Here is a 25,721-nt window from a genome sequence, read left to right as displayed (position 1 = left end):
AAAAATTATGTTGTGATCTCAACTTACCCTCTTTCTGCTCAGTCATGGTGGGCGTCTGTGTCTCCTTGGTGTAGGACACCACCTCTTTGGGTGGGAAATCCACAAGGGTCGTCTTTGCCATTGCCAACTTCAAAGGACCACGTCTGGGAAAGCACACAAACACACACAGAAAGACAAATCATAGGGAGGAACTGTGCCCAAACATCTAAAAAAAAAAAAAAAAAAAAAAAATCACACGCATGCTGCATCTTTCTTAAGTGGATGAAATTAATGATGTGACGGACTGAACAGAAATACATAATCATGTTTCGCTTGGACCCCTCGGAGTTGTGTTGGATTGTCTTCTTAGCATAAGGGTTGAGAGGTCTATCTATCACTGTTTTCCATGTTTGTAGATTCAAGTCACGTCACCTTTATTTATTTAGCGCATTTTACAATGTTGATTGTTTCAAAGCAGCTTTACAGTGTTAACAGGAAAATAATGCAACATATTTTGATTTGTTTGCCTGTACAGCCACTCTGGAGAAAACAGTGAAGTCATCGTCCAGCTCAGTTCAGTTTCTTATAGTGTCAGTGCGGGCAGATCAGTAATATACAGGTCCTTCTCAAAAAATTAGCATATTGTGATAAAGTTCATTATTTTCCATAACATAATGATAAAAATTAAACTTTCATCTATTTTAGATTCATTGCACTCCAACTGAAATATTTCAGGTCTTTTATTGTGTTAATACTGATGATTTTGGCATACAGCTCATGAAAACCCAAAATACCTATCTCAAAAAATTAGCATTTCATGAAAAGGTTCTCTAAACGAGCTATTAACCTAATCATCTGAATCAACTAATTAACTCTAAACACCTGCAAAAGATTCCTGAGGCTTTTAAAAACTCCCAGCCTGGTTCATTACTCAAAACCGCAATCATGGGTAAGACTGCCGACCTGACTGCTGTCCAGAAGGCCATCATTGACACCCTCAAACGAAAGAGTAAGACACAGAAAGAAATTTCTGAACGAATAGGCTGTTCCCAGAGTGCTGTATCAAGGCATCTCAGTGGGAAGTCTGTGGGAAGGAAAATGTGTGGCAAAAAACGCTGCACAACAAGAAGAGGTGACCGGACCCTGAGGAAGATTGTGGAGAAGGACCGATTCCAGACCTTGGGGGACCTGCGGAAGCAGTGGACTGAGTCTGGAGTAGAAACATCCAGAGCCACCGTGCACAGGCGTGAGCAGGAAATGGGCTACAGGTGCCGCATTCCCCAGGTCAAGCCACTTTTGCGCTGAGAAGCAGCACTGGACTCAGAAGCAGCTCAGTGGTCCAAAGTACATTTTTTTCGGATGAAAGCAAATTTTGCATGTTATTTGGAAATCAAGGTGCCAGATTCTGGAGGAAGACTGGGGAGAAGGAAATGCCAAAATGCCTGAAGTCCAGTGTCAAGTACCCACAGTCAGTGATGGTCTGGGGTGCCATGTCAGCTGCTGGTGTTGGTCCACTGTGTTTTATCAAGGGCAGGGTCAATGCAGCTAGCTATCAGGAGATTTTGGAGCACGTCATGCTTCCGTCTGCTGAAAAGCTTTATGGAGATGAAGATTTGTTTTTTCAGCACGACCTGGCACCTGCTCACAGTGCCAAAACCAAAGTAAATGGTTTGCTGACCATGGTATTACTGTGCTCAATTGGCCTGCCAACTCTCCTGACCTGAACCCCATAGAGAATCTGTGGGATATTGTGAAGAGAAAGTTGAGAGACGCAAGACCCAACACTCTGGATGAGCTTAAGGCCGCTATCGAAGCATCCTGGGCCTCCAGAACTCCTCAGCAGTGCCAAAGGCTGATCGCCTCCATGCCACGCCGCACTGAAGCAGTCATTTCTGCAAAAGGATTCCCGACCAAGTATTGAGTCCATAACTGAACATAATTATTTGAAGGTTCACTTTTTTTGTATTAAAAACACTTTTCTTTTATTGGTCGGATGAAATATGCTAATTTTTTGAGAAATTGAGGAATTTTGGGTTTTCATGAGCTGTATGCCAAAATCATCAGTATTAAAACAATAAAAGACCTGAAATATTTCAGTTGGTGTGCACTGAATCTAAAATATGTGAAAGTTTAATTTTTACCATTACATTATGGAAAATAATGGACTTTATCACAATATGCTAATTTTTTGAGAAGGACCTGTAGTTGAATATTTTGTGTCCCCAACTAAGCAAGCCAAAACTAGAGGCGATGGTGGCAAGAGTTAGTTTGTGAAGTTAATATATGGGCTGTGTACACAACCTTGTAAAAAAGGGGGGCTACCGTGCTGGTGTTTCGCGTGCATTTGATCAGTCAATGTAGCATGCTCTAAACACATCTCTTAAGCACGCAGAACAATGTAAGTGGAATTTTTTGTTTTGTAATCTCGGCTTTTAATAATTACATGATTGTGGCATCCGTAATAGTCATAATCACGATAAGAAATTCGATTAATTGTGCAGCCCTTAAAATAAATATACGAAAAAGTATTTCAAATACATTTATTATATGATAAGTATAATACAAATACAATTACATATTTATGTACTTAGAGGACAACTCCGGTGAGAAATGACCCTAGGGGTATTTAACAGATGGTTACAGAGTAGATCGTTCTCTGGGATGCGTTTTCATGAAACTCGAATGTAAAGAGTTTTATCTCTAAAAACAGATTAGCTTATAACGCTTGTCTATGCGGAAAATGGTAAGTGAAATTAAATCGCTAGTTAATATTACTAACAAGGCTCAAAATAGCCCCACACTAACACAGTAGCATAATGAGGGTCCCTACATGCAAACCGAAGCATTAAGTACTTTTGAGTGTGCTTAATTTTGTTACTCATGATCTTAAAAATCTTTTGAAAGATCTTAAAAGGCTTTTAGTTCAATTGTGGTTAAATTACTTTTGTACATAATATAGCCGGTCTATAAATAAATTTCAAGCCAATGCAAAAATCATATTACATTTTAATAATTTATTTATTTCAATGGATGAGGACTGAGTTGAAAAGAAAACATTTCCAAAAAGCAACAGGAACTCCTTCAATACTGCTTTAAAATACAGATCGTTTTAATTTGTTAAACATTTTTGGTCATTATATATGAACGAATATATTTATAATAATTCCAATACTTAGTAATTTCATCTAGATGACTTTACTTTCATTCATTCATTTCATAGAAGTGTTGATTCATGCACTTGGTGCATCACAATTATATGATGTTCACACTGCGAGCCTTAGAGCTCAATATTCCCTTTCATTGCTCAGATGTTTTTTTGTATAGCTGTTCACATTGTTTTAATCGTAGCTAATATCAGATTCCAGTGTGAACAGATGTCATGGTCCTGAGCTGACCTATATGCTCAAAAGAACGATAAAAAGACATCCTGCAGCGCGATGTCTTATGGAAATAAACACAGACAACATTAAAATAAGCGAATACACATTTATTTATAGTGTGATCTGCCATGGAAGCCAGTGAATTTATGCGAAGGCAATATAAAGACAAGGATGCGAAAAAAGAGCCGTTTTTTTAACATTTATGATACGAGCCCTTTTGTTTTGCTGGTATATAGAGCTGTCACTGTAATACTCCGTACACTGCAGCACTTTCGATCAATTTTGTGTTTAAATGCGCTCTGTAAATAAATGTTATTGTTGATGACTCCTTAAGAGGTTTGAAAGAGTGAAGGAGAATGAGCAGAAAGTGTGCAGTACCCCAGCTCAGAGTGAAGCAGAAGAGTAGAGGGGTCACAGTCCCAGTGCAGAGTCCTGTTAGTGTCACAGCCACAAGACAAGGTTACACACAGAAAGAGAGAGAGAGAGACGTTGTTATATAAAAGTTGGTTAAAAACACAATACTTCGAGAGACACAAGCAGAAAAGCTTCTACACACACAAACACATAAAAGACAAACAAAAGACAAACACAACACAAACTCAGAAACAGATGTCATTGTAGCGCTGTTTCTAAAGGAAATCATCTGTTCTAAAGTGTTAATTAGACAAACCGTACTTCTCCAGTATCGTGCCAGAAACTTCAGTTATTACCTGATCACAATAATTTGAGAAAATCACATATACATTAAATGACACCATCATAGATTCACTTCAAATAAGACAATTTTAAAGGATTAGTTCACTCCAGAATTAACATTTCCAGATAATTTACTCCTCCCAAAATGTCTTTCTTTCTTCAGTCGAAAAGAAATTAAGGTTTTTGAGGAAAACATTACAGGATTTTTCTTCATAAAGTGGACTTCAACAAGGACCAATGGGTTGAAGGTCCAAATTGAAGCTTCAAAGGATTCGACAATCCCAGCTGAGAAATAAGTCTTATCTAGCGAAACGATCTATCATTTTCACACAAAAAAATAAGTAAATTATATACTTTTTAACCACAAATGCCCATCTTGCACTGCTGTGCGATGCACTTCAACTTCACGTGTTCTGTAACCACGTTGGAAAAGTCATGCGTGACAAGGTAGGGCAAAAAACTCCATCTCATTTTCTCCTCCAACGTCAAAATCGCCCAACATCATTTTTAACTTCTTTTTTTTTTTGTATAAGGCGTATGACTTGGTCTTTTGCACATTCGCTTTGTAAACACTGGGTCGGTACTTCCACCTACGTCACGACTGACTTTTCCAATGTGATTACGTAATGCGTGGTGCATCACAAAGCAGTGCAAGACGAGCATATGTAGTTAAAAAGTATATCATTTTCATTTATTGATTATTTTGAAAATGACAGATCGTTTTGCTAAATAAGACTCTTATTCCAAGTCTGGGATCGTGTCAAGCTCTTTGAAGCTGCATTGAAAATACAATTTAGATCTTCAACCCTTTGGTCCTCATTGTTTTTCCTAAAAACCTTAAAGGGATAGTTCACCCAAAAATTCTGTCATCATTTACTCCCCCTTAAATCGTTCCAAACCTGTATGGATTTCTTTTTTCTGCTGAACACAAAAGAAAATATTTTAACGAAATATTGGTAAGTTGGTAAGTAACAGTTGATGGTCCTCATTGACTTCCATAGTATTAATTTTCCTACTATGGAATAGCCTGACGTGGTCATACTCAATTCTAGTCAGAATATGAGTCTGAAACTGCTCCATTGGGCTGTGATTATGGGGCGTTTCAAACGAACCAGGAAAGACATCAATTGGATAGAGCTACAACCAATCAGAGCAACGAAGCGACGCATTGTCAAATGTCAACATAGTTCAACTGCACTGTGTTGCCAAGTCCGCGTTTTTTCCCCCTGGGTTGTTTTCTATGTCTGCGGGTTGAAGCGACTAATATGTGATATATAGACCCATGAGTGCGAATTTTACCAGGCAACCTTGCCAAAATAACACACATTTTACCCCAAAACGCAATTCTTCCCCCGGAGAACCCCCTGAGAAGCTATTGTTTAGAGCTAGTAGTTGGCGGGTTTTGTTGTAAAAACTTGGCAACCTTGTCTGCACGCACGCTGAAATCAGGCTGGAATACACGATCTTTGCCGGTGTTGTAAAAAAATAATAATAATTTAATGATTCACAGAGTGCTTACCCAACATGATCATCATTTCTGAGAGAAATAGTGAAGGTGAATGCAGATACAAACAAGCTCTCCATTTAGGATTCAAACAAATATAACCAAAGCCCCTTTGATGACGTGCATGATTACGTTACTGTTGATCATCTGTCCGTCATCGTCTAAAGCCCGCCCTGATGATTTCATTGGTCTGAACAGTTTCTGTTCGGGGATAATTACTCCTCTATGGAGCAAGGCCAGACCGAACTGCCCGACCTAAAAATGTTGTGGGCGGGGCTAAGTTGGGCTGGCCTCCAGGCTAACTATGGAAGTCAATAGGGACCATTCATTGTTTGGTTACCCATATTCTTCAAAATATCTTCTTTTGTGTTCAGCAGAAGAAAGAAATTCATACAGGTTTGAAACAACATGAGGGTGAGTAGAATTACAATTTTTGGGTGAACTATCCTTTTAATTTCTTTTTGACTGAAGAAAGAAAGACATTTTTGGATGATATGGGGGTGAGTAAATTATCAGGAAATTTTAATCCTTGATTGAACTAATCATTAAAGTGAATACTAGAAATGCAATTAATAGCATGTTTCCTGTCACTAGATACAGTAGTTACAAAATTGGTTAAAAAAAGTTCAGCCAAAAAGCTGTTTGCCACCTAAATTGTCTAAAAAAAAAATGCTACAGAGCTGAGGTTAGGTGTACAGATTTAGGGGTTTGAAACAATTAGTTTGTTTCAGGGATCAAAAAGGAGATCTTCTTTAAAGAGAACCAAACTTATAACATTTCAGGAGCTCTGATTTTGGTTCATTTTAAAGTCGACATTAAATTAAATCTGCCATCTTTTCCCCTCTGAATCCTACACAGGATATTTTCTCTACATGGCAGTAAAAAAGAGAGAGTTATAAGCCAAAAATGAACACGGCACAAGACGTTTTTTACATTATGATGAAAGATAATATATTGAAAATATTTGGTAACACTTTACGCTGATTGAAGAGACTATGTCTAATATTAGACAGCAGAATAACCAGGCAGAAAAAACAAAAGCCCCCTTCACACTGCACGTCGGACCCGCAATATTCCCGGAACATTGCCGGGTCGCCTTCTGTGTGAAAGCAACCTCGTCCCTGGATTGATTACCGAATTCGACCCGGGTCGGGGACCTAGTAATATTGCGGTATTCAACCCGGGACGAGCGCTGTGTGAACAAAAGCCGAAACGAATGCCGCAACGTGTACGTAGTTATTGTGCGACTCCTAGAGCTTGTTTTTTCAATAATACAACCCTGCAGTGCCAGAAGAGCTAGTCGGTGTTTTAAACGCAGAGAGTGTTCGTATACAAAAGAAAAATGCGCTGTCAACTCGACCCGGGACCGTTACGGGTTGTGTGTGAAAGTGCACATATTACGGTATTTCGCTGGCTGTGTGAATGGACCAAATCTAGCGGCCCGGGAACAAATGCCGGGTCGCATTATCCGTGTATTTGCCGGAATCGCAGTGTGAAAGGGGCTATTAAGAGGCACAGTAGAAATAATACACAGAGGTTTAATGATGGTGCATATTCTTACAGAGATGAAACTCGAGCTGAGAACAGACATCCTCGGCCACATGAGAGTTTTTATAGAGCACCACCTTACCAGAACCGTCAAAATAGAAGTCCCTTTGTCCCTTTTAGAATGTGCTCCCACACATTTTAGAAATAAAAGAGTAATCCAATTCAATCGAGCATCTATGGGATGTGCTGAGCAAACAAGTCCGATCCATGGAGGCCCCAATTCACAACTTCCAGGACTTAAAGGATCTGCTGCTAACATCTTGGTGTCAGCTACTACAGCACACCTTCAGGAGTCTAGTGAGGTCCATTCCTCGACGGGTTAGGGCTGTTTTGGCAGCAAAATGGGGACCAACAGAATATTAGGACCATAATGACCCATAATTAGGGTCATAATGTTATCCCTGATTGGTTTATGTTCATCTAATTGTCAGCCTCTTACATGTCTGCATCTCGAAAGATTGCAGAATTCGAGTGAAAAATTATGTTTCATAAAAAAGTTCAGGAAGAACACGCTCAAATGGTTATCCAATCAGAGGAGAAACTTTTACCCTGATCATTTGTAAGTGTGAACTTGTGAAACAACTACCACAGGTAATCAGACGTTATTTTCTGATTTTCATAAGTTTTGGCTGCTGAAAGTTCGGTGCATCCCTAAGTGTAACCAAACTAAATGATTTGAGAAATACTGCATTCTAGAATAAAGTATGTTGTTTTTACTGGAAAGTCTAGTTATGGCATTCTGATCAAACACAAGGTCAAAACATATATATTTAAGCACTAATAAAATGTTCACAATAAAATCTATAATGTGCATTTAGAATAGACAGTTTTGTTTTTTTCATGCCAACTTTGAAATGGCAATGAAAACCTTACAGATGATACTAAACCGACCCAAATCAGCGGAAGCTGTGTGTGGTCATAAGTGCATTAAGTAGGAGTATGACTGTGATGAGGGAGAATGTGTGTGTGCATTTGGTAACATGACCTGCATGTGTGTAGGAAGTGGTGAAGTGGTGCGGGATATGAGTGGACACGAAGCCCCGGGGGCATCTGTGCGTGTGTGAGTTTCTGTTGTAATCAGAGGTTAAACACTCTCCACCGCAGCTCTACACTGCTCCCACAGGTCTTATTCTAGACTAAAAATCTATAGCATTTCTATGTTCATATTGTGCTTAGTGCCTCGTGCTTAGCTCATGCGCCTCAGAAAAGTTGAGCCTTTGGGCTCATGTGAGAAATACGGGTTCGGTTTCTAGCCTGCCCTGTGTCACCAGGGAATAGAGATCCCATTTTCCCGCTTAAGAATAATTTTCCAGTTTCCAGTTTTTAACAATAGTAAAGTAGCAATATTGATTTACTACCAAATATTTTAACCCTAAACTTGAATCCTGCACTGATAATTCACAGCTGTCAGCTTAAAGATATAATGTTAAGCTGAGTAACATCATAGGCAGAGGTTTAAATGATGTATTTTTATTCTATGACATAAAATAGATCAGTAATACTCCCTTATGATTTTTTTTTAGTTGCTCACAAAAGTCTAAATGGGACTATAGAAAGCTTGTCCTCTTGATTAAACGTCATCGGCTGAACACAAACTCATCTGTTCATTATTCGCCTTCACAGCCTCGTTTTGTGTCTCAACATTTCAGGGAAAATGTTATTTAAATAAAGACTGAAAGAGTTGTTGGACTTAAAATTTGAGTGACGTTGAAGTCATGTGATCGTGGTGTACTAAGTTTAGCCTTTTACTTTTGCTGTTTGTGTTCAGGCTTCAAAATTCATAAAAGTTAAATTATCATGATGAACAAAACATGTTAAAATTGGCCTACAAGCACACATCGTCGTTGCAGCCCTCTATACAATTATCATTGATTGCCTTTTGCAGTGCATTCTGGGAAAGCCTTCTCTGTAGATGTAATTCTCCTATGGCTTAGAAGGCTGCATCATCATCATCATTTTGGAACAAGCTTTGCATTAGGAGCACATCTAGATGGGCAGCGCAGAGCTGATGTTTTCATGTTTTCTTTTCTGAGGGGTTTTCCAAATGTAAATGCACTTTTAAGTTACAGCTAAAAAACAGCTAATGACAGAGATATATGCAGCAGAACCTTTCCCTACCTGCTCAGACCTGCACACACACACACACAAATACAACAACCCTTTCTCTGACTGTGCTCTCTCTCTGGTGCCACATGCATGATATATATATATATATATATATATATATATATATATTATATATATATATATATATAGAGAGAGAGAGAGAGAGAGAGAGAGAGAGAGAGAGAGAGAGAGAGAGAGAGAGACAGAGAGAGAGAGAGAGAGAGAGGAGAGAGAGAGAGAGAGAGAGAGAGAGAGAGAGAGAGAGAGAGAGAGAGAGAGAGAGACAGAGAGAGAGAGACAGAGAGAGAAAGACAGAGAGAGAGAGATGAGAGAGAGAGAGAGAGAGGAGAGAGAGAGAGAGAGAGAGAGAGAGAGAGAGAGAGAGAGAGAGAGATAATACCTTGGTCCGGTGGCTCCATCTCCTGAGTCTTGGCTCCCTGCCTCACTTGGAGAGCCGCAGATTTGGCCGTGGGAGACAATGGGTGCAGAAACTAAAGAAAGAGAACAAGAGATAAGCATACTTCCATCTGCATACATCCCAAAGAGTTGACATTTCAGTCACAAATGTTTAAATGTTACTGCATTATGCAAGTGTTATCTGTCCTCAAATGCTACTAGAGCTCTTCTCTAACGTAACTTTTCTGAGACATATTCGCTCGATGTCTTTTAATGAACTGGTGTTTTGGGGATTTTTAGTGGATGTAATACTACACAAATATAATAAAAATATTTAAAAAAGGGATTCATATCAACTAATTACAAACCCAAAAATTTAAAAAAAGATACATGTTAAATTATTATTAGTTTGTGTTGGTCACATGCTGAGACTGAGCATCAAACATTTGACCAAGATTGACTAAGTTTTTACCCCATTTTAACAATATATGTATATATATATATATATATATATATATATATATATATATATATATATATATATATATATATATATATATATATATATATATATAGATATATAGATATATAGATAGTAACACTTTAGTATGGGGAACACATATTTACTATTAACTACGACTTTTACCACAATAAACTCATAATTTACTGCTTATTAATAGTTAGTAAGGTAGTTTTTGTAGCATTAAAGTTTAGGTATTGAGTAGGATTAATGGATGTAGAATAATGTCATGCAGAATAAGGCATTAATATGTGCTTTATAAGTACTAATAAACAGCCAATATCCTAGTAATATGCATGCTAATAAGCAACTAGTTAATAGTTAATAACTGAACCTTAAAATAAAGTGTTACCATATATATATACATGTTTAGATACAGAAAATGTAAGTGCTTGATGAAATTGCAGAGCCACCATCAAAACTACTATGGTGCGCTTCTGCCCCCTTGTGTTCAATCAATGAAGTACGTCACTGGGTTCCTTCATTTGTTTGGAACCAGCACAGTCTCGCAGAGCCAGACTTTTGAATATTATAGTGCAGTCACATTTACCTTTGTACAGCATAATTCCAGGGCCGAAATAGTCATCTTTATAGTAATCTGTGTGATATGGAATTTTACGTAATGGATGCACGAGACATATTTCCCCACATGGATTTCGCATGGATTAAAGTTTGTTAAACGGTGAGCATGCTGAACAATATAAAGCAGCCAAGTTTGGAAGTTACCTATGAGTAAGAGGAGGTTCATGCATTGCTACATAATTGATGAAGGACAAAGGCTTTGTTTTGCCCATAAAATCTGCCAAATTTCCACTAATGTGACGGCCCATTTGGGATAAATTGCGGCCCACATTAGTTAATTGTTCAATATTTTAAAGGCAGGAAGGGGTCATCTTTACGTCATGCATAAAGCAATCAGAGTTTGATATCTTAGGGCAGGTAAATCTGAATAATCTAAGGACATGCTGTCTGAAACTGACACTTACGTGCATTAGGGCAATCTGACAATTTTATATCGTAATAATGTTCAAATACAGCATTATTGCCTACTCAATGGCTGTGCTGACTGGCCAAATTATATAATGCGTCTCTATCGTGTGTCTTTCATGCGTGCTGGCGCATTTGAAAAAAAAATTCAACAGTACAGGGAGTGCAGAATTATTAGGCAAATTAGTATTTTGACCACATCATCCTCGTTATGCATGTTGTCTTACTCCAAGCTGTATAGGCTGGAAAGCCTACTACCAATTAAGCATATTAGGTGATGTGCATCTCTGTAATGAGAAGGGGTGTGGTCTAATGACATCAACACCCTATATCAGGTGTGCATAATTATTAGGCAACTTCGTTTCCTTTGGCAAAATGGGTCAAAAGAAGGACTTGACAGGCTCAGAAAAGTCAAAAATAGTGAGATATATTGCAGAGGGATGCAGCAGTCTTAAAATAGCCAAGCTTCTGAAGCGTGATCATCGAACAATCAAGCGTTTTATTCAAAACAGTCAACAGGGTCGCAAGAAGCGTGTGGAAAAACCAAGGCGCAAAATAACTGCCCGTGAACTGAGAAAAGTCAAGCGTGCAGCTGCCAAGATGCCACTTGCCACCAGTTTGGCCATATTTCAGAGCTGCAACATCACTGGAGTGCCCAAAAGCACAAAGTGTGCAATACTCAGAGACATGGCCAAGGTAAGAAAGGCAGAAAGTCGACCACCACTGAACAAGACACACAAGCTGAAACGTCAAGACTGGGCCAAGAAATATCTCAAGACTGATTTTTCTAAGGTTTTATGGACTGATGAAATGAGAGTGAGTCTTGATGGGCCAGATGGATGGGCCCGTGGCTGGATTGGTAAAGGGCAGAGAGCTCCAGTCCGACTCAGACGCCAGCAAGGTGGAGGTGGAGTACTGGTTTGGGCTGGTATCATCAAAGATGAGCTTGTGGGGCCTTTTCGGGTTGAGGATGGAGTCAAGCTCAACTCCCAGTCCTACTGCCAGTTTCTGGAAGACACCTTCTTCAAGCAGTGGTACAGGAAGAAGTCTGCATCCTTCAAAAAAACATGATTTTCATGCAGGACAATGCTCTATCACACGCGTCCAAGTACTCCACAGCGTGGCTGGCAAGAAAGGGTATAAAAGAAGAAAATCTAATGATATGGCCTCCTTGTTCACCTGATCTGAACCCCATTGAGAACCTGTGGTCCATCATCAAATGTGCGATTTACAAGGAGGGAAAACAGTACACCTCTCTGAACAGTGTCTGGGAGGCTGTGGTTGCTGCTGCACGCAATGTTGATGGTGAACAGATCAAAACACTGACAGAATCCATGGATGGCAGGCTTTTGAGTGTCCTTGCAAAGAAAGGTGGCTATATTGGTCACTGATTTGTTTTTGTTTGGTTTTTGAATGTCAGAAATGTATATTTGTGAATGTTGAGATGTTATATTGGTTTCACTGGTAAAAATAAATAATTGAAATGGGTATAAATTTGTTTTTTGTTAAGTTGCCTAATAATTATGCACAGTAATAGTCAACTGCACACACAGATATCCCCCTAAAATAGCTAAAACTAAAAACTAAAACTTCCAAAAATATTCAGCTTTGATATTAATGAGTTTTTTGTGTTCATTGAGAACATGGTTGTTGTTCAATAATAAAATGAATCCTCAAAAATACAACTTGCCTAATAATTCTGCACTCCCTGTAGTAGGGCTGTGCAATTTTCAGATTTTCAGTAGTTTCAGTTTAGATTTTGGCTTCCAATGAATATAAAGACGTGATAATCAAGATTAAATGATCATTGCTTGCAGTGCTTTTCCTTTAAAGAACAAAAGAACGACCCTTCTTCAAAGCTTAAACTTAATGACCAAATCAGTCAAATCATGTAACGTGACTGTCCTAAAATGCAATACAATACTTAAGTTTTAAATTGTGCAAATAGATACAGTAAGTCTAGCCTGGAATGCCAGCCGAACTCAGCCCCGTCCACAACATTTAAGATATAGGGCGGCAGTGGCTCAGTGGTTCATGTAGGTTGTCTACAAACCGAAAGGTTGGTGGTTCGATCCCCGGTTCCACCTGACCAAGTGTCGAAGTGTCCATGAGCAAGACACCTAACCCCAGCTGCTCCCGATGAGCTGGATGACGCCTTGCATGGCTGACACTGCCGTCGGTGTGTGAATGGGTGAATGTGAGGCCATATGTACAGCGCTTTGGATGGCCATAAGTCTGTTAAAAAAGTGCTATATATAAATGCAGTCCATTTACCATTTACATTTGAGCCCGGGCAGTTCGGTCTGGACTTGATCCATAGAGGAATAATTATGCCTGAACAGAAACTGTGCGGACCAATCAAATTGTCAGGGTGGGCTTTAGATAAAGATGGACAGATAATAAACAGTAACTGGGGTTCTCCGGAAAACAAATGGTGTTTGTATTGGGGGGGTAAAATGTTTTTATTTTGGCAAGGTTGCCTACTAAAATTTGCATTCCTGGGTCTATATATCACATAATTGAGGTCGCTTCAACCTGCGGACATGGAAAACAACCCTCGGGGAAACCGCAGACTTGGCACCAGTGCAGTTGAGTTCTGTTGACATTTGACAACTAACGTTATGCGTCGCTTCGTTGCTCTGATTGGTTGTAGGTCTATCCAATTAATGTCTTTCCTGGTTTGGTTGAAACACACCCAATAATCACAGCCCAATGGAGCAGTATCAGACTCATACTCTGACTAGAATTGAGTATGACCACGTCAGGCTACAGTAAGTCCATAGGCTGTTCCAAAATGGGGAAGATCGCGATTCAGATCGTGAATCATGATTGTTTGTTATAATTACATTTTGGGGAGTTGGCCACCCCTACTGTGCATGTGACTCAGGTACGTCGGTGACCTACCCGCAGGTGTGTCTGATGTGATGCCCATACTCTGCAGCAGAGCATCGGCCTCTCTGCGCTTCTTCTCCAGATCTGAGTCATTCTGCTGTGGGACGGCATCCTTCTTCAGCTCAGCCTGACACAAACAAAACAGTGAATCAAGCACGGGATTAAAAAAAAAAAACTTTCTATTGTCCCCAAAGAACAAAAACCTGAAATCTGACTCTGTTTACTTCTACCAGGAACCCTCCTTACAGCATTTACTCAATTTTGACACAAATTGTAGTGTTTGCCTCCATTTAACAAGTTCAACCAAGCAACCCTGTTAAAGTTATTGTAAAATAAATGGTCAAACTAATATTATTCTTTAATTAATGAAACATTTACCAGTGAGTTTATCAATAACTGCAAACTAGCACTGTCCAAACTCTCAGCAGTCTCAAAATATAAGACAACATTGCCTCGTAGTACTATGACACATGTTAACCAGTGTAAATGTTTGAGTCTATTGCATCTATGCACAATATAGTATAACAACAACATATTATTGTGTATAAAACAGTACAGTATGTATGTATTTATTTTTTTATACCTATTTTGATGAAAGAAAGAAAAGAAAAATCAATAAATCAAAATAGAAGGCTCGACATTAACGTTTGTCCGGGATAAGTGGATTTTTTGAAGGAGCAAGTGAAAGAGAATTTTATTTGCCTGACCGGACAAGTATCCTTATTAAAACGTCAATAACAAAAAATAACTAGGGAGTCACCAAAACGCGAGAATGATTCTCCTTAAGTATTTAGTGTAAGGGGCGATTGATGGTGAATAATAATATAATATATAATGTACTGAAGGCAGCAAGGTTGCAAAATGACTCAGTTAACTTACTCCAGTAAACATTTAAATATGTTTTTATATTTTTAATATGATATGATACAGTTAAGTAACATCACACAACCAAGAGTGCTGAATACCATCACGATTGAAAACGTGACATGATTTATTTTCATCGTTTGAATGAATGACACACTCATTAAATCATCTGCTGTCACCTTCTGGCGGTTTAGTTTCATGCTTAAAAATACCATTCTATAAAATATTACATATTTGTATATTCAAAAAATATTTAAAGCAATTTCATAACATTTTTTAATGCAGTTGTAATTGTTCAATGTAAATGATTTCATTTGTTTGTAACAGCCCTATAGTGTCTTATTACTTTAATTAAATGTATTGATCAAATTTAAAAATGAAAGATGAAGCGCATTATATATATATTATATACAGCTCATTATTTCCTTTCACTCCACCTTCTCCCTTCTGGGCTCTTTCCAAAGCCACGCCCCCAAAACACATGAACGCGCCTCAACGACCAATCAGCTGGAAGACGCATTATTTACTTCAGACGAGCGGTGTGCATGCAGTGACATCATGTCAGAATCACATGTAATAAAACATCTAACTTTATCAGTATGAATATAAACAAATAAGATGTCTTAGTACTCACTAGAATACCGATACTGGTAAAGTTTAAAATAAATTTTTGTTTGATTTGGTAACGAGCTAGTTATATTTACAAGGCAAAGAAAACAAGTAGCATCATGTTTTTCCAATAACATCAGTTATACTGTGATGAAGATGAATTTCGTGTAAGATTCATAACATATACTGTGTTTTGCATGTAAGAGTTTCCATGATGAAAGCATTGATCAATAGTAGCAGCTAAAGCTAACTTAGCTCTAAAAAAAGTTCGTGGATGCGGTGTACTAGCTTTTACACATGCATTTTGTTATCTAAAGTTAAATTTTGTGCAATTCAACACGACAGCGATCAACTTGAGCTAAGCATATTGAGTATTTATCATCTCTACTAATGGCTAAGTGTATAATATTGTAACTTTATGCTAAGTAATGTTATGTTAGCTATATTAGGCAGCTTCATGTGCTCTTGATACATGCTTCATGAAAACATAAACCAAAACAATTTATAATCAAAATGAAAGATGAACTTTCCAGCAGAAATACAGCCTGAGTCGTTTTTCAGGTCCCTCAGTTCTCACCATCGTTGTAAAGCCAAGCAGATTACTTGCGTTTGATTTCTTTGTTTATCCAAAGACTTTCTGTGCATTGCCTTTTCTCTGACTGTCTTCCTTTTTTGCATTGTTTGCCTTCGCTGACTGTAAAACCCTGCACTGTGAATTCTGAATGCTCTTTCTCTGCCATTATTTTGCCATTAGGTTTCTTGCCTCTTTAACTGCTCAAATCAAACGAGAGCGCGCATGTGGGCGGATCTTGTAGCGAAAGCGGTGGTCGCCATGGTAGCGAGAGAGAGTGACCGTCGCCCAAGCCAATCATTTGTTTCGTCCCGAACGAAAATAATGAGCGGTGTTTATTGCAGATTAAAAAGTCTAGAGTCACTCAGTTTTTATACTCTCCCTTTCAGAGTACTTACATTTTAATTATGTATTGACATATAAAGAAAGTTTAAACAAATTTGGACAAAAGTGTTTTAGATCAGTCCGTCCTACCCTACCTTTAATTGTGATTAATGTGATGTCAGTTTAAAATTTGTCCATTTGCAAGATAGCATTTTTCCAACTTATAGAATGACTTTATTAATGTACACGTCTCAAAAGCCCCCTTCACACTGCACGTCGGACCCGCAATATTCCCGGCACATTGCTGGGTTTGATTACCGAATTGGACCCGGGTCGGGGACCTAGTAACATTGCAGGATTCGACCCGGGACGAGCGCTGTGTGAACAAAAGCCGTAACATATGCCGCAACGTGTACGTAGTTATCGTGCGACTCCTAGAGCTTGTTTTTTCAATAATACAACCCTGCAGTGCCAGAAGAGCTAGTCTGTGTTTTAAACGCAGAGAGTGTTCGTATACAAAAAGAAACTAAAATTAAACAACAATTAAAAAATGTGCGCAAACTGGACACACGTCGAGACCACGGAGCTCCTTACTATCCACGCTGAAGCTGAGATCGCTCGCCATTGTACGTCACATCCGGATGTCACGTGTCAACTCGATCCGGGACCGTTACGGGTTGTGTGTGAGCGCACATATTACGGTATTTCGCTGGCTGTGTGAATGGACCAAATCTAGCGGCCCGGGACCAAATGCCGGGTCGCATTATCCGTGTATTTGCCGGAATCGCAGTGTGAAAGGGGCTAAAGCAACAGAACTCTGGCATGTTGGGCAGAATTGAGCGGGATTTTTAAGTGAATGAATGAATCACATGAAGTGGATCTCATCATGGTATATTAATGCAAGTAAAAGTCTGTACCTCCTTTTTCTTGCGTTCCTCCTCCTTTCTCTTCTTCTCCTCTCTAATCTGAGCTAAGCGCTGTTTCTTTCGCTCAAGCTCAGCTTTCAGCTCACTTTTATCCGACATGATGCTTTAAAAAAGAAGAAGAAAAATGTTAGTGTCAGGAAGCCAAAATATCATGCAGGGGTTTTCTGTATAACGTACATTCAATATTAAACCTTTAGACCATTTAAAAAAGTTGAATTGCATACTCACGCTTTTGGGGAACAGACCAGTCTATATTATTTATTATTTTTATTTATTTATTCGTTTTTGTTGCTGTTGATTTGATGCCCACCTACTGTTGCATGGATGACGGTTTGTCATTTTGTATGTAAATCATTTTGAGAAAATAAGAATACATATTTGAATTAAAAAAAAAAAAGGTTTGCAAGTGTGATTTTGTTGAGTACCATATTTGATACATGAGGTTTTATGGCTCATATGGTTTAATATAGTAAGGATATGGAAGTCAAATAAAGGAGGAAAAAAACCTTTCATTGAATAAAAAGAATTGAAGATGTGGAGAAAATCTTTCTATAAAATAAATGCTTTTCTCCAAAACACGATGGCTATAATTATTGAAAACCTTTTATTAAATACTTTTTTCAACCTCATTTAGCCAAGACGACAGCTCTCCTCCTCTCCGATAATGAACAAATAAATGTTCCTTAAAAGCCTGATGGAGCTTATTCGCATTATAAAATAAAATATGAATCGAATATTGCTAACAATATAAATTATTTTGTTTACTTCATAAAAATCAATAAAGGTTTCAGAGCAAAAAAGGGTACTTGAATGGGTTATACTAAAAAGGCTTTTTACTTGATAAAAAAGTATGAATTATCAAATGATAATGTAGAGGCCTTAGAGTTGTGTTTATTACATATGATATAGTAGGCTTTCAAAAATTGACTACTGAAACATACATTTATTTTTATCTACATCTTCAGCATCCAGAAGCATAAACCGCTGAGGGAAAGAAAGACCCCGTTCCTTCACCTGGTGTGTCAGCCGTCTCAGGCTCTTCAGACAGATTAACAGGATCAGCTTAAGAGTCATGTTTGAGTCTCAGCACAAGGCTCTAATCTGTCTTTGTGTGCGGTCAGACTCTCCACAGAGCACAGAAGAAAAGCCGCTCTCTACAGCTCTTAAAAACATGCACTTGAAAAGACAAAGTGCAAACAGACTAGTTTAGTCCAGTAACCTGGCCAACTCCCCCTGAAGATTACAGAACAGTATTACCATTAAAGGGATACTTCATCCAAAAATTAAAATTAGCTCATGATTTATTAGCCTCAAGTCATCCTAAGTTTTATGACTTTTTTTTCCCCCAGACGAATACAATCATACAGTTATATTAAAAATTGTCCTGGCTCTTCTAAGCTTTATAATGGCAGCGAATGGCTGTTTCTGAAGTGCATCTATCCATCATATAACTGCTCCACATGGCTCCGGAGGGTTAATAAAGGTCTTCTGAAGAGAAGCGATGCATTTGTGTAATGGGTCCTGCACACTGTGCGATTTTTCAAAATCCTTTGTGAATGTCCCTTGTCAGACTGTACGAACATGATCGCCATGTCACACTGTAAGATCTCAGTTGACATTAATGTCAGACTGCACGATAGTGAAGGCGCGCTAAAAACGGACACGCACAAGAAAACTCACCCGGAGTTCATATCATCAATGAATGATGCGTTCAGTGACAGTGAGCTGCATTACACGCGGGACTGAAATGCTGGCTACAAAGAAATCTCTAGCTCTCGTTTTGGTCATAGTTTGTCTTGAAAAACGGAGATATTTGACTGTCGTCGCAGGAGAAGTCACACTGCAGGATTGTGTGCCAAATCTTCTGACACTGCCAGAATTTCGTCTGAGGTAAAATTTGATCGCAGCGCTCATTAATCGGCTGCCGGTGAACATGTCAAACTAACGACCAAAGACGTCAGATTTTAGCCTAGGATCTGAGGAATCTTTTAGGATTTGCTAAATTTGTCCCAGACGGCCAAATCGTGGCCAAAATCGCACAGTGTGCACTCGGCTTAAGGAAAAAAACTTCTGCTAACTGTCATACGTGTTCACGGGAGACTGGTGTTCCAGGGTATGATGTAGGACACTCAATATGCTAGTTCTCGCGAGAACTACGTTTTGCTTTCCTCTATCCTCTGCGCTTCCATGTTTGTCACCGGAACTTAAGCTACGCTAGTCATACCTCTCATAGACAGTCTCCCTCAGAAGTTAGAGATTACAGTTTGTGAAGTTTTAAATATGGATATTTTTCTTACACAGGTGCATTGCTTTGTTTCAGAAGATCTTTATTAACCCCGGAGCCGTGTGAAGTACATTTAAAATGGATATTAAGGGTGTAAGGGTACACGTATTCATACCGAGCTGCTCGGTACAGGGATTCCGGTGCGGTGCACTTGTGTACCAAACGGTTCCGAATGCAATCTTTAACATATAACAGGCTTGTTTTATCTGGGAACATACTTCATTACGAGTTCCCACACAAACATATTAAGTATTCAGTCCATTTTATCATGGAATTCAAATGATAAATGCCATTTCGACTCTCTTTAATGTGACGTGACTGATCACTGTATAGGCAAGTTAGTTTAAGCGGCGTTTAATGCGATCATCTCTTCCTAAAGAATAAACGGGAATCAATATCTGAAGGTATGTTGAGGATACATTACAACTTACTGAAACGTATCATATGTAGGGCCCTATAATTTCCGCGATCACGGAATCGCGGACGGAATCGCGGAATTGGCATATTAACGCGGAATCTGCATATAAACGCGGAATCTGGTGTTAACGCAGATTTCCCCGGAATTTTACATATTTGTAATGAAATTCTGTGTCGTGTGGGTTAAGAACGTATGTCTGAGGAAAGTGCAGACCGGGGGAAGCAAATATTCGCGTCACAACCCCTCGCGTCATATCAGCTCGCCCTTCAAAACAATGGAAGTACGGCGAAGTTGGTCTCCACGGCTCTGCTTTCGGCAGCGAAAAAGTTAAGAAACTCGACGCTAACGGCGGTTTCACACCTGACGCGCAGGCGGCGCAGAAGCTTTGCGTATGGAGAGCGGGAGCCGCGCGCTCGTTGTGCTCAGGCAGCATTGGTCGCGCGCGCACCTGAACCGCGGCTCGTGTATTGCACAGACAGACAAATATTGTCCATTCTGTCAGATTTTCCGGTGTTCTGCTCGACCCCTGTCATCTCGTGCTTTGATTTATAATGGGCACATTAGGCAGCAATGCATATCTGCTGCAAATGCGACCGTTTTCCCCTCTGTTCCAAACATGCATTTAACATGCTGTATATGGGTAGTTTACATGATAAGTAACCTTAAAGTTAAAATTAAGCATCTAGTTTTAATCATTTAAAGGGGCATTTGAAGTTGGGGGAAAAAACTTCAGGCAGTGTTGTGTTTTCGTGTATTTTTATTTTTCACAGCTCTGGAGATCATAATGGTGATTGTTAAACACACAGAACAATTCACTACATGATGTCATGGTGAAATGTATTATTTTTTAATGTTAATTTTCAGCTTTAAGTGTTTTACTTAATAGTACTGTATGTAAAAGATGATTCTTATGATTTTTTTTTTTTAGTTCTTTTTAAAAAAAATTACTTGAAAGAAAAAGCTAATGGAGCACTTTCATTTTAACTTATATAAACTATTATAATGTATTTTGCCGGAAAGTTTAAAGCTAATAACCATTAATATTTGAAGTACTTGAAGTGCAGTGTTATGTTGCATGTTGCATCATATTTGTCCTAAAAAGTAAATGTGATGTTTGTTACCTCAATAAATTTAAGGTCATTCCTATTTTTTGTTTTATGTTCTATTATATTAACATTAAAAGCACACTCTTTTTTCACCAAAATAACAGTAAAGGGTTAAAAAAAAAATGAATTGCCAAACATTTTAACGGAAAAAAAGGAATCTGCAAAAATTAAAACGGAAAAAACAGAATTTGCAAAAATTAAAACGGAAAAAACGGAATTTGGGAAAAAATAAAACGGATTTTATAGGGCCCAATTGCTCAATCAGTGTTTTAACAGCGGAAATACATTAATAAAACAGCTTGTAAGCAATGTCGCATTGCATTTACCTCATTCAGTGCGTACAGCTGTTCATTCACTACAGAGATTAACTCTTCGCTAAATATATGCACTATATTAGCCTATTTATTCATTCTATTCTACTAAACCTGTTAGTGATGTCTTGATTATTAGGGGCCAAGCACCGAAGGTGCGGAGCCCCTCTTGAAATCGTTAGATTTCTTATTATTATTATTCCGCCATGGAAGTCTATGGCAGCCCATAGAACCGTTTGCGGGAAAGTTATGAAATTTGGTACACTGATAGAGGTCAGTACCAATAGTAAACAGACCAAATTTGGAGTCTCTAAACCCTTCCCTCTAGCGCCACCAACTGTCCAAAGTTTCACTCATGTTTATGCTAATAACGTTTGAACCATAAGGGATAGAAACAAAATTCTTTTTTCCCCTCTGATTCCTTGGCTCAAGTCGATTCGAATGCACCATATGACGTCATTTTCCGGTATGCAAATTTTCCCGCCATTTTGAATTTTCTTAAAAACCTACTTTTTCGAACTCCTCCTAGGCCGTTGCTCCGATTTTCACGAAAATTGAAACAAATCTCATTAGATTCAGGGCGTCATGTCGAGTCGAATGATATCAGATTTTACCATGTCGGCCATTTTGGGCGTCGGCCATTTTGAATTATGTGCTAAAATGCTGTATTTTACGAATGCATGAACGGATCGTTACGTAACTTGGTTTGCGTCATCACCACGATGCCCTGAAGTAGCCTGAAAAGTTTCAAAACAGCGCCACCTAGTGGATATTTTTTTTTTCAAACTCTTATAACTTTGGGTGTGGTTGACATATTTTGATGTGAGTAACTTTTTTGTACTCCTGAATCCTTGCTGAGTCCAACGATACCAAATTTGTCAGGTTTCGATGTACGGTTTGTGCAGCGTGGTAATTAAGTGCTTATAAAACATTAGCTGATGTCTTCGAAACCGCAAGTCCGATCAAGACGAAACCAGCGTCAGAAAATCGGAAACATAGGTCGATAGCTAAATGTTAAAGCCCAAATCTCAAAATATTGATAGTAAGAGGTAGAAAAATCCAATCAAAGTCATGTGTCAGTCATTTTGTATGTTTTTTCACATAAATGTCTATAACTCATTCCGAATGGGCTCATTCCGAGGACACACAAAAAAATTGGTATGATTGTGCCACTTGGTGGCGCTATAAATAAACAAAACATGTAATTATCTCTTTTTTTGCTTATAAATTGTCTCCAAATGTCTTTACTTATTTTTGCAGTTGGTCTGCTGCTGGCTTCCTTGTTTGCTTTTCTTGCGCTTGGCCCCGATAATGGCTGCTTGCAGCTATATTTTAATTTATGTTTAAATAAACCCATCATGAAAATTATTAATAAATGATTTTATTTCATCAACAAATTGGAGTAATTTAATAATTACATTTAGAAGCTGAAGCAAAAACTGCCTTGTGTGAAGTTTACATGTTTGCATTCAATGTGTTATTTGAGTATTGATTATTATATCTAAAAAAAAATAGCAACGGAATTTAGGTTAATTTGGGCTCTGTTATTATAGTCAGTCTTTCCCCTACAATTGATTTGATGGAACGACCGCCACTTTGAAAGAATGACCCAAAAAGTGTGTGCGTGAAAGACACTCGCGCCAGTTGACAGAACTGTTACTTGCTCGCTTCACGGAAGTTTATAATGTGTGCATCTTTAAGCCTTGCCAATTTAAACATTCAAGCACTCATAGCAGAGCACTTTGATATTGTCTCTCAGTTTCTCTCTGTTCACTCAGTAACATTAGGCAAGTTTGATTTATATGTAGTTTAACGTTGATGATCGCGTTATTTTATCATGTGCATATGTTAAAGAGATCGGTCATTTCTGCCGCTTCTTCTTCGCTTGTTTTGATCAGGAGATGCATAAAAGCATCTATGTATATAGCTATGTATCTGTAATGCCCACTCCGCGACACCAGTAGTTTGGGACCATTACAAAGCTTCACCCCTAAAAATAAAGGTGCTAGGAAGAACCAAAAATGAGCTCACGTGATGCCATAGAAAGCGTTTTGTGAAAGGTTCTTTAAAGAACCATTTTTTTCTTACCATTTTATAGTCTAAATAACCTTTTTGCATTACAAAGAACCTTTTGTGCAATGGAAAGTTTTTTTTTGGATATTAAAAGGTTATTCATGGAACCATAAAACCTGCCAAAGAACCATTTAAAAAGAACCTTTATTTTTAAGAGTGTTGGAAGAGCCAGGACATTTTTTAATATAACTCTGGGCCCGTATTTATCAAGCTTCTTAAAGTGCTATTTGAGTCTTAAGTGCTGAGAATTCATGAAATTTACTCCTACTTTCAAACCTAAGTATAAAAGCAAGTTATCAAATTTCTTAAAGCTAAGAATCCCTCTTACTCTCCCAGTTATTTAAGACAGCTCGAGAGGTCTCTCAAGTGGTTAGGAGTTGCCAGTAGGGGCTTGTGATGGCACTGAGGAGACGGAGACGTGCGCAAATCTTTCAATAGAGGGAGAATGTGTTCGAAATATTTGACGACAAATAGTTAATCAAACAGTATCATTTGGACATAGCAGACATCATCTTTTTCAGCGCTGGTTAATGTTGGTTTTAACTTTTTATTAAAAAAAAATAAAAAAAACACACAGTTCGAGTAATTCAGCAAGCAGTAGCGATCGCTTCTTCCTCCTGCCATGTCGGTTTTTTTTTGGAATCCATGGTGGCTGATTATATAAAAAAAATCTAGGCTATATATAGGCAGGTCATTTAACAGCACACCAGTTTAAAAAAAAATAATTAAATGGATGAAAACATGTTTATCTTTCATTTAAAATGTGTATATTATAATGTTTTCTCTTGAAAACTCATTATTGTCAAATGTGTATTGGATGTAAACTCCTCTTAGGAATTTCACTATTCAATGTGAATTTATCTGAGAATATTCTTAAATAAGGACATCTATTCAGTGATTGGTTCATGCCTATGACATCATCCAAAATCCCGTTTGTGGCACAGCAAAGTGTCGTAAATCCACTCTAAGACTAGCACTTAAGATTTAGTCCTACACTTTACTTAAAGTATGATTGGGATGCTTGATAACTAACTTTTAAGCGCAGCTTTGAGCCAAGAATTATTTTACTCTTAAGTCAATTCTTAGCAGTGTTCTTGTGAGTAATTCTAAGATGTTTGATAAATACGGGCCCTGATCATATTCGTCTGAAGAATGTAATATACACACCTAGGATGACTTGAGGGTGAGAAAATCATGGGCTAATTTTCATTTTTTATGTGAACTATCCCTTTAACTTCAACACTGTCTGACATCTGCATGAGTCCAGATACAGCAACATCACACCACAACTCGTGCTCTTAGGAGGAGTTCACAACACAATGTAACCACTGTTAAACTGAACACTAAAAATAGATCAAATTTGTACTTTCAGCAAAGAGAAGCACTTCTTTCAACTTCTTATATGATCTAAAGTGGCAACAAATACTGATCTTTTCTCAGATTAATTTTGTTCTTCTTCATTCTTGACTTTAACAATTGAATTTATGTGAAAATATTTAGTCATTTCTCCTCAAGTTCACAGAGGTGTCATTCATCATCACATTAACTATGAACATGTTCCACTTACATCTGACAAAATCTCATAACACTTTTTGGATTTTTAATATTTTATCTAATGTTTTACAATGGAAAGTTTGTTTGCAAAGTGTGCTTTTGAACGCATTTGTTTATAATACAATGACATATAACTGTTAAGCACCCAACATCTTCAGTGACCCTCAAGTGTAGAAAAAAAGTGGACACAGAAGAGTCATTCAGAAACTCATGGGATCATAATAGGCATCATTTTCTAAGTAGTCACTACAAATTACACACACAGTGGTAACAAAGAACAAAAAATAAAAGTCCAATAATCTATTTCAAGCCGTTCAACCCTTCTCTGACTCTGAGAGCACATAAACATGAACTGTAATCCATTTTAAAACGGATGTATCTAACTGTCAGTAGCCTAATCCGAATGAGATTAACTTCTGCCCTCTCACAGCAAAAACAACAATCACAACCCTACAGTCCAACGGCATGCATACACATGTATATATAATATTTATATATGTAACATAATACGTAAAAATGTAAAACTATATAGATAAAAAAGGATTGTAATGTGTGTTATTGCCATCTGACTGACTCACAGTAGCAGCCCCAGTAAAACCCACTGCTGTGCTGTACTACACACAACGCATTAAAAGTGACGGACTGAAGGACAAACAGTTAACTTGTGTTATAA

At 38.1% G+C, this 25,721-nt stretch overlaps 1 protein-coding gene across 2 annotated transcripts in view; it reads right to left on the bottom strand.

Annotated features, from left to right (window-relative positions):
• dync1i2a (dynein, cytoplasmic 1, intermediate chain 2a) overlaps positions 1 to 25,721 on the bottom strand; it is a 56,376-nt gene that overhangs the window by 30,511 nt on the left and 144 nt on the right. Inside the window, exons 2-6 of one of the 2 annotated variants that reach the window (XM_067443185.1) lie at positions 17,294 to 17,405; positions 14,021 to 14,135; positions 9,614 to 9,704; positions 3,738 to 3,791; positions 28 to 143 (exon numbers count right to left, since the gene is read on the bottom strand). In XM_067443185.1, the coding sequence (XP_067299286.1) occupies positions 28 to 143; positions 3,738 to 3,791; positions 9,614 to 9,704; positions 14,021 to 14,135; positions 17,294 to 17,401 (484 nt within the window). In that variant the 5' untranslated portion in view covers positions 17,402 to 17,405. The remainder of the gene's footprint in view (positions 1 to 27; positions 144 to 3,737; positions 3,792 to 9,613; positions 9,705 to 14,020; positions 14,136 to 17,293; positions 17,406 to 25,721) is intronic. The other variant, XM_067443186.1, reaches the window with a different exon arrangement.

The sequence above is a fragment of the Pseudorasbora parva genome, chromosome 5 (assembly GCF_024679245.1).
Source record: "Pseudorasbora parva isolate DD20220531a chromosome 5, ASM2467924v1, whole genome shotgun sequence".
Taxonomy (NCBI): Eukaryota; Metazoa; Chordata; class Actinopteri; order Cypriniformes; family Gobionidae; genus Pseudorasbora; species Pseudorasbora parva.
The sequence above is the reverse complement of the archived record's forward strand: the minus strand, read 5'-3'. Positions and strand labels throughout refer to the sequence as shown.